At 40.7% G+C, this 9,439-nt stretch overlaps 2 protein-coding genes across 2 annotated transcripts; one reads left to right on the forward strand and one right to left on the reverse strand.

The window, feature by feature from the left end:
* Positions 1 to 3,156: 3,156 nt before the first annotated feature.
* On the reverse strand, positions 3,157 to 5,480 carry LOC9310479. The gene is made up of 6 exons (XM_021021453.1): positions 5,061 to 5,480; positions 4,314 to 4,979; positions 4,134 to 4,238; positions 3,875 to 4,039; positions 3,424 to 3,791; positions 3,157 to 3,332 (listed from the first exon to the last, which is right to left on the reverse strand). Exons 1-6 carry the CDS (start codon positions 5,478 to 5,480, stop codon positions 3,221 to 3,223), a joined length of 1,836 nt encoding a protein of 611 aa, XP_020877112.1. The 3' UTR covers positions 3,157 to 3,220.
* A 2,255-nt stretch (positions 5,481 to 7,735) lies between these two features.
* LOC9310480 lies at positions 7,736 to 9,209 on the forward strand. Its single transcript, XM_021021328.1, has 3 exons — positions 7,736 to 8,059; positions 8,139 to 8,666; positions 8,863 to 9,209. Exons 1-2 carry the CDS (start codon positions 7,933 to 7,935, stop codon positions 8,408 to 8,410), a joined length of 399 nt encoding a protein of 132 aa, XP_020876987.1. The 5' UTR covers positions 7,736 to 7,932; the 3' UTR covers positions 8,411 to 8,666; positions 8,863 to 9,209.
* Positions 9,210 to 9,439: the final 230 nt, after the last annotated feature.

Consider the following 9,439-nt stretch of genomic DNA (forward strand, 5'->3'; position numbering starts at 1 on the left):
GGTCATAACAGAGCAACTTGCTCTAACATGCCAGCTTAAGGTACATGCCTGAAATAAATATATCCTATATTTGTTCTGTTGGAAGTAAAATTATTGGTTATATGTACTAAACAATATGTTACAATGTGTGGCAGCTGTGTGGATGGAGACTATAACTTTTTGGACCAACGAAGCGGTAGTTTATGTTGCAGTGATTGTTTTTTTGGCGTGGTCAGTTGATGGCCTATGGACACATATGTTTAGCAGCGACGGGGACAGACCCTTTTGTATTTCGGCTTATCGTTGGCTTAGGGCAAGGCAATGTATAGGAAGCTGGAGATCAGCTCGGTTTAGTTGGGTACAACCAACTTGTAAGAAAGTGCCTTAAATGTACATAGGAATTATGGTAATATGGAAGCATGTAATATATTAATCTGATGCTCAAACAAACTACACATGTATGTCCCTTAAAGTATTAATGGAAAAGGCTTCTGTTGGTGTAAAAGGAAAACAGCAGGTGCTTTATTTATTGGGTGAGTACAAGGTGCAGAATAGGATGTAGTTAGCATACATGTAAACAAAACATCGACGACAAAGGGAAAACACCGTATAATTGTTCAGAAAACAATTTGGCAGACCAGGACCAAAACGTAAGGTATTGTCATAACGACCACTCCTTGGTAATCTCAGGGATGTAACTTGATGTAGAAACATTTCACCAATCTCAACTGCTTCGGGAATGTTAGGAACAAGATTAAAAAATGATTCCATGACCACCATACCTTGGTCAAAAGAACCACAACAAACAAGAACAATTCCCAAGGCAAACCTAGCATATATCATGTGTGGAGCAGCAGCTCCTAACAGATCAAGTGATAGCTGGGAAGGACCTGCTTTAGCAGCAAGGCGTAAGCCTTCAACGAACTGGGCAGAGTGATTATCAGCGTCCAAACACCGTAAAAAGAACGGCCTGTAGACAGAACCAATATTTGCCAGATGTGGTGCGAAGACGAATTCATCAATATCGACATCAGCAAGGACGGTCTCGTCAAAGGCAAGGGCCATACACTTGGGTCCAGCAGCTACCAAAGAACCTAACTCTCTGAAACCATGCTGGGAGAGACGCCGAACAATGTCAAGAAGCAGAGGATGTGGAATAATGTTCATTTTTTTGGAGTTTGCGTTTCTGAGGATGCAGGAGAAAGAAAGAACAACAGTGATTAAATAGGGAATTAGAGGCAAGAGAGGGAACGTATTTGGAGTTGAAATGCAGGTGGGGAGTAAGCGTGCAATGACATACATTAAGTGATATAGGTGGCACAGTAGCAGCAAGTGGTAATTAAAAGCTGTGTGTTCCCTTGCGTGTTCTGTCAAGGAAAAGTGACAGTGTAAAGTGCCTTGAAACTAGCAAATGATATGGAAACCAGAAGGTGTAAGCGTTACTGTAGATACAAGAACTGCTTTTACTGGAACTGTCACATACAAGATACAAAAATGAAAAAGAAAAAAAAGATTTAGGAATAAGATCTTGAAAAGAGTTTAACAAAGAAGGAGGTACATAACACTAAACCAATACAAAAAACACTGCCTGCAACGTCTGTCAATGCGGCACCTAGTAGCAAAACAGGTAGGGATGTCACCATAGTGCCAAGTGTTAGCGTGCGAACGAATCTTCACTGGACCAATTTGCATTATGTGTTTAAAGACAGTGCTACCAATAGCATCAGCTTGACGGAATGAACCAATAGACGAGATGAAGCTATCAATTGTGGCAATTGATTCTTGGTAAAAGCCGAGGCAAACCTCTAATAATGCTCGTGAAAACCAAGCTTGAGGTGGACTATTGCCAGAGGAGTATAACAACCGAAGAGCATCTTCAGCACGCCCAAGTTTTGCAGCAAGGCGGATGCTTTCAAGGTAGGCAGCAGTTGGATTAAGAGAGTCCAAACATAGGCGGAAGAATGGACGATAAATAGAGTCTTCGTTAATAAGGCTTGCATCTGCAAGGAAGGGTTGAAGGCTGACATTGTTGAGAACAATAGGATGAGATGCGAGATAGTGGTAGAATTTCGAAGCCAGCAGCATACCCCCAAGAGCCTTAAACGAATCCTCACCAACACGTGAGACAATATCTAGAGCAATGTTGATGTCCAGTTTTTCCATTTCTTCTGTGGTAGAAGGAAAGTGTGAATGATTATCTTTTTTTAAAGGCAAAACATGTAGGCACTGGTAGCAAGCAAATAAATGTTTAATAGCTAAGTGGGTGAGGAGCTCTGACATTTATGGCAAGAAAAATCAGGTATATTGCAACATGAGCTAAAACCATAAACCATTGTCATAAAAGTACACGAAAGAGGATAAATACAAGGAACTGAAGTTACGAAGGGAAATAGGTACATGTGAGAAGAGTTAAAACAGAATGGGGAATGTAGTAGAAGCACAGCATAGGTACAGAGCTTAAGGGGAGGAAGTGTAAAGTCTTCAGATATTGGTAAACGCAGAAAAATGCCAATAGAGACAGGAAAACAATCAAGAGAAGGACAGATATTCCGCATAGAGATCCATGGCGTAGTGCATTCTGATGCTGTCAACCTGCTTCTTTGTAAGGTGCTGAAGCGACGAAGTGAGCTGATGTGAGTGGAGTTCAATAAACTTAAGAGACATCGGGCCACAGTCGCCACCCCGGTCATTTTGCGCAAGATGAGGGACTCGCATGAATGTGAAGCCAGTTGATGGCCAAGTGGCAGGGACATCATTTGAAAGAGACTGAAGCAAAGAAGGAAGCATTTGAGCTATAGGAGACATGTATGAGACGACCTTCCTTTGAGGAGTGCAGTCTTCAAAGGGGTCAAGGATGTCAATATGACCACGACATAGATCTATGGCTAAGGCAACCCAGTGTCTCTTTCCCCAATTCATCGGCATGTAGCCAATGTCAACATCTTTGAGCCATGCCAATTGGGAAGGACGGCCATCTACTACACCACGAGCATACGCAATCAGAAGAGGGTTCCAAGCATAGGCAGATGTATTGAGGTTCTGGCTGAAACTCATAAATTTGTTGCTCATAATGGAAGTGAACATGGAGTCCAGAAGTGTAATTCTCCGTGATGCAAGGTACGCACCATGTTTCTTCTAAAGGAAGCTGACAATACAGTCAATGTGCTGCAATGAAAAACAATGGAGATCAGAGACAATGGGAGTAAGAACTATGAAAGAGTAAGATTTGAAATGAAGAATACTAATGAGATGTGGAGAAGATGAGACTGACCAAGCTTGAAACCCAGTTTTGAGGCTTAGATATCTCAGAGAAGAAGGCAGCAGGGTATGGCTGACCATTTATAGTGTATTCACTGCAAAACAAACATGGTAAGAAAATGAATGTATAATATGGTATAGAAGAGACAGTTAACTGAGGCGTTAGAGTTCCAGAATATGCTGCACCTGCCCTGAAGCTTTGAAAGTTTGACTAAAAATTTTGAAACAGTTGGAGAGTTTATAGCTTCAAGTGTACTTAAAATGTATTCAGAACTGTCACCAACAAGAGGCTTGGGAGCTTGTTTCTTGCTACGAAGATTCATAGCAGGGCCAGAAACCAGTAGCTGTTGACTACACTTTGCAGAAGGAAGTGAAGCTATGCGAGCTTGGCTCCTTGTCATTGTTTTCCGGGAAGTACTTTGGAGCAAATGTTTAACAGGTGAGGACAAAGGGCTAGGTCCCGCTGTACTGTTCAAGGCACATACATCTTTCAGCTGTGTGGATGACGTACTAAGCTGGTTTGGAAGCAGATTTTTGTTATGTTTTGGGGCAACCTGAGAAAAAAAAAAGTAAGAAGAGAAGTAAACCGACTGTGTAACAGGTAAGAGACAATTAGTAGCAGTAGAAAACAACTAACCCCCGGTGTAGTGGACAAATAGGGCGAGGGGTGAGGACAATGAGGGTTTGACACTTCCGGAGCATGGTTAGAAGCAGGGCCTTGATCACTCGCAGAAGGAATGCAGGAGGATTTGAGGGTTAACTTCTTTGCTTCATGAAGCAAAGATGGGCAGCGCAAAGCTTTCTACATAAACAAAGCAAGTAAAATTCAGTAAGTACCATTGTGGGAAGATGAAAGGAAAGTAGCAAAGCAGAACAATTGGTAACCATTAGATAACCTCAGTAAACACTATATTGTCTGGACACAAAGATGAAACGGGATAAGTTGCCGGAGAGGGAATAACAGCAGGGGCATGGCTACCACTGACGACAGGAGAAGCAGGCTAGATGAGGAAAAAAAAGAATTAGTACAAGCAATTAAAAAAAGCATTGGAAAAGAGAACCAAGGTAATCCTTACCACATTAGGAGGGGCACCAGTGGGGCAGTTGCGAAAGCCAGTACAACCTTGAGAGGAAACAGTTGATAAAGAGGGACTTCTAATGGGAGAAGGGAGCGCATTATGGGCTGACTCAGTTAAAGTGTGAGCCGAAGCTGAAAGTTTAGCAGAAGCAACGGAGCTTTTTTTCCGTGCAGTAGAACAGTTAGCAACTGATTCTACAGACATGGCAGTAGAAGCAGAGCGTGTGACACGCCGAGGCAAAGAAGATGCAGGATTAACAGGAGAAGTAACATTAACAGTCGTTGACACAACTGTATTATCATGGAGAGTTTTGTCAATAAGCTCGCGAACTTCAACAATAAGAGATGCTTTCAAAGATTTGACATTTTTTTGAGACAGTGTCTGAGAGCGTTTAGCCTTCGACTTAGAACGAGACCGCAGATCCCGCGTAACCTTTTTGGCATCTGGCTCTTCAGCAGAACTTGAGCTATCAGACTGGCAATGGTTGCATTTACGCTTTCGGGAAGACCTTAGGGATGGTAGAGAGCTATTACCACCAGGCCAAATAGATTTATCGAAGTTAAAAGTTGATGCAATAAGGCCCTCTAACTGTTTAACCTTTGGGTCGCAATGCGGAGACGCGAGAAATGCAGCATCACCTGATGCTGGAGGCAAAACAAAAAGCTGCACAAAGGAAAGATAAAGATCAGCTATTAAGAAAGAGAAAAAAATTAATTAAGCCACAGTGAAAGAAGAAGGATAGACTTGTCGTGAATATTCTACATGCAGAATGTTTGATGAATGGTATGACTTGCACTTAGGAAGACGAGGAATGACTTGGTCAAGGAAATTAAACTCTTCTCCAGCATGAGGCAAGTACTTAAGCAGCAACGGGATATACTTGAAAGCAAAAAGCTGAATTGCAAGAGGAAAACCATGTATTGCAACAGAGGATTGTCTAAGCTTGGCTACAAGGGAGGCAGTGTCGAGAATATAAGAACCAACTTTGGCAGTCCGCAGAATTCGGTGAAAGGAGTGTCTTCCCCAAGGATATTTAAGAAAGAAATTAATGTCTTTCACCATTTCAACAACTTCAACAGATGCTTTAACTGGTTGAGAGCGACAAAGTAAAATACCTTCTACAATAACAACCAGACAAATCCTGAATTTACGCCAACTAGCCATAGTAGGCTCCTGTTTAAGACGGGCAAGAAGTTCCTTAACTGTCACAGCACCAGGAGTACCTCCAATTAATTGATACTAGTAAGGTGAAGAACCATCAGCATGAGTTGTTGCAGCCTCAAGTTCTGACTGTGGAGGGAAATCACAACAAGACAACCCAGTGGCATCATGAAATTCCTTTAGCGAAAATCTCAACGGCTGACCCCCAAAAACAAACCACATTTCCGCAGCATTGGTTGTATGCAACTGTCTACAGAGCATCTGATGAACCAGTTGGCCAGAAAAAGAACATTGACGAACAGGCAGAGAGAAGAGGGCACCAAGAGGGGAGGACAAGAGGGGAGGACAAGAGAGTCTCCAACTCTGGCATACCATGCAGAACATTCAAAATATCAACCAGGTACTTAGGTTTTGAATAAGAATTGATACGAACTGCATGAGAAGGATAGCAATCAACAGCAAAAATTCTTTCAGGGAGAACACCTGAAAATATAAAAAGAACAAACATTGAAGCTCAAAACAGGAAGCAGAGTGTGTATGAAAAACCTGAATACAAAGTTTAAGGGTACTAAACCCTAAGAGACATGGCACTACTAAACCCAAGTAGAAACATTGACAGTACTAAACCCTCTAGGGTACTAAACCCTAAGAGACATGGCACTACTAAACCCAAGCAGAAACATTGACAGTACTAAACCCTCTAGGGTACTAAACCCTAAGAGACATGGCACTACTAAACCCAAGCAGAAACATTGACAGTACTAAACCCTCTAGGGTACTAAACCCTAAGAGACATGGCACTACTAAACCCAAGCAGAAATATATACAGTACTAAACCCTATAGGATACTAAACCTAAGAGGTATGGGACAACTAAACCCAAGCAGAAATGTATATGATTATGGTAAAGCCTGAAAGCCATGATGACTAAACCCAAGTATAGATGTAAACGATACTTAATGGGAAAAAAGGGAGGGGGACAGGTCGCAGAATTACAAACCAGGTCGAGCAGAGGGAGAAGCTCCAGATCCAAGTGAACCCATTGAAGTAAGGCAGAACCTACAAATGAAAGTAATGTCATTTTTGGGGTCAATTGCATGATAGGTAACAAAATCAATTGAACTAAGACAGAAACTATAGAGGAAATTCATGGGTGTTTAGGCAACTTAGCTGCCATGAATCTTAAGTTTTACAATAAATGCCACATATCCTAAACGGAAACAACAATATCCACCGGCGAGCGGCGAGGTAGAGATCATTCCCATAAGGTATGAAACCTAAACCCTATCCATGTCGGAAGAAGACTGTAGATAGTTATATGGAACATGCAAAAACACAGAGAAACGATGCGGAACCCAGCAGATTAGCAATGGCAAGAGGGAGACAGCAGTAAAGCTCCATTAAATTACCAGCTGCAGCTTTGCCGACGAATTTTAGATCTACGAATTGGAACTCCAGAACGGACGATGCGGCGGTGAGCTCTTTGTTTTCCCCGACGATAGAGAAAGCAAAGTGGAGAGGGAAAGTAATGATTTACTGTGCTGTAAACAGAGAGTTATGGCTACACGGTTGGTTTGTCTGACGTCTCGGGCAGCTGAGTAAATGCACGGGTGAAGCGAAAAAAAAAAATTGATGACGAAGAGTCGCAAAGGGTAAAATCGTAAAACAATAGGCTGCACAAAGGGTAAATCTACAAACTGTGCAAAAAAGGACAAGGGCAACAAATGCCACGGTAAAAAAGGACATTTTCTGTAATTGATTCTTGTAAATCAAGAAGATCAAACCGATGCAGAATCACATTCGTTCAGAATAATTTGTTTGTTTGATGGATCATGTTTGTCTCTTACAACTATTCACACATATAAAGTTTAGACATCAATATTAGAAAAAGTAATGATGACTTTTGCATTAATTGTGACATGAGTCATGTCTAAACTTTTTGGGCATTAAATACTGATGTCTCATTGTGTTTTAATGTTATTAATCCCAACTTGTCACTGTACTCCCGCACAAATCAATTAAGAACGAAATATATTGCTTAACCGGAACAGTGTACGTAACTGAACCGCTTAACTGAACCGTACAGTGAACACTACATCGGTCCGTTGGTAGGGGTAAAATGGTCAGATTTTGGCTAAATTGTCAAAACTTGAAAGCCCATTCTCACTTTGCCAAAATATGAAATTAAAACTTGGTCAACTGCCCTGCCATGCAATTTACCCATAAAACATGGTCTTATGCCCTGCCCTGAAAATTACCCTAAAGTTTACATCTTTCTTCACTAAAGTTTACAATCTTTCTTCACTAAAGTTTACATTTTTCTTCTCTAAAGTTTACATCTTTCTTCGCTAAAGTTCACATTTTTCTTGACTGCATACATATTTAAGTAAGAAATGTTGTCCCTTTTGTAAAAATCAGGAGATTGGTTGTTTACCCTAAAGGAAACGAAGAGGACAATGGAAGGGGGCTTTGTTTCAATGTATGTGGAATGTCTCTCATCCACAACACCACTCATTGACGTGTTTGCTCATCTCACTTTCTTTGTCTTTAGCGAGGAAGAGAAGAAGTACCTCTCTATTCAAGGTTCGTATGCTCTTACCCTTATCATCTCTCTCTATAAGAATGCATCAATGATATGTGTATATACATGTTAACATTGTAGATGTTGAAGTAAAGCGTTTCAATTCTGCTAAAACGGTTTGGGGATTGTCAAAAGCTCTTTCGGTTGAAACACTCAAAGACCGTGCAAAGGGATTTATCTTGTACGGAGAACTACATGAGTTTGGTGCTCATGTGAAGATTGTTTCACGACCTGTCTCTTTTGGTGAAGATCTCCCTTTTCACAAATTCTCATGGACTATTTGTGATTTCTCTCTTCTCAGACAGAATGATTGCGTTTCGAAAACCTTTCACATGGGAGAAAAGGATTGGTGAGTTTATCAGAAGTTTTCTTTTCTCATATATTGTTGTATGTGTGTGCATGAGTGTTAACTAGCTAACAAGTGGATGTTAATGTCTTACTACAGGACTCTGACTTTGTATCCAAAGGGGGACTCTAGAGCAGATGGCAAGTTATCCCAGCATTTGCATTTAGCCGACGGTGAAACTTTATTCAGGGGTGAGCTGATTTTCGTTCGAGTAAACCTGCAGGTTCTAGACCCGCGTGGATCCGATCACCTAATAGGAAGCAGTAAGTCTAAAACTATTGATGTTACTATTTGGCAATGTTTATTGTCAGCGCTGATGCAAGGGATAAGCTAGGTGCTGATGACATTGTCAATAAATGTTCTTAACTTGGGATGTCAAATGTCCTACTCCTTTGACTATAAACTAGTGGTACAAAGTTTATAATTAATGTGCTTTACTTACATTTCTTGTTTTTGTAGTTAACGGTTGGGTCATGGCCTCGACCAAAGCGATGGGTCTTCCTCAATTCATGCCTTTAGCTAAAATTCAGGGGGCTTAGTTGGACCGTCAAGATACTTTGGAGGTAGAAATCGAATGTGAAGTTGTTAACTCCATCAAAAACCATCCCTGTTTTTAGGATATCTACCATGCCATGTCTACTACTCTAGGACTTACCTACTCTGTTTGTTGCGTAGAGATTGAAATGTGAAGTTACCGCTCTATCTATGTTTTTAGGATATCTATTAATCTATCATGCATGTCTGAGTCTGACTATTGTATGTCTGTATGACTTTTCATGCGTTTATTAATGATCTTAGTTATTTAATGTTTGTTTTGCTTTTGGTTTATTAAAGATCTTGAAATATTTTTATGATTCAACTTTTGCATTCTCTTCTGCTATTATGGTTACATCAAATGCTATAGGGCATATTAGAGTGGACTAGAGATATCACTTAGAAATGAATTAATTACGGATTTTGCCCTTTTTTATAGTGGCATTTATGGATTTTCGCCATTTTTTGAATAATTTATGGATTTTGTCCTTTTTTAGGCTCC

This window comes from Arabidopsis lyrata (genome assembly GCF_000004255.2).
Source record: "Arabidopsis lyrata subsp. lyrata unplaced genomic scaffold ARALYscaffold_6, whole genome shotgun sequence".
In the NCBI taxonomy this organism is placed as follows: domain Eukaryota; kingdom Viridiplantae; phylum Streptophyta; class Magnoliopsida; order Brassicales; family Brassicaceae; genus Arabidopsis; species Arabidopsis lyrata.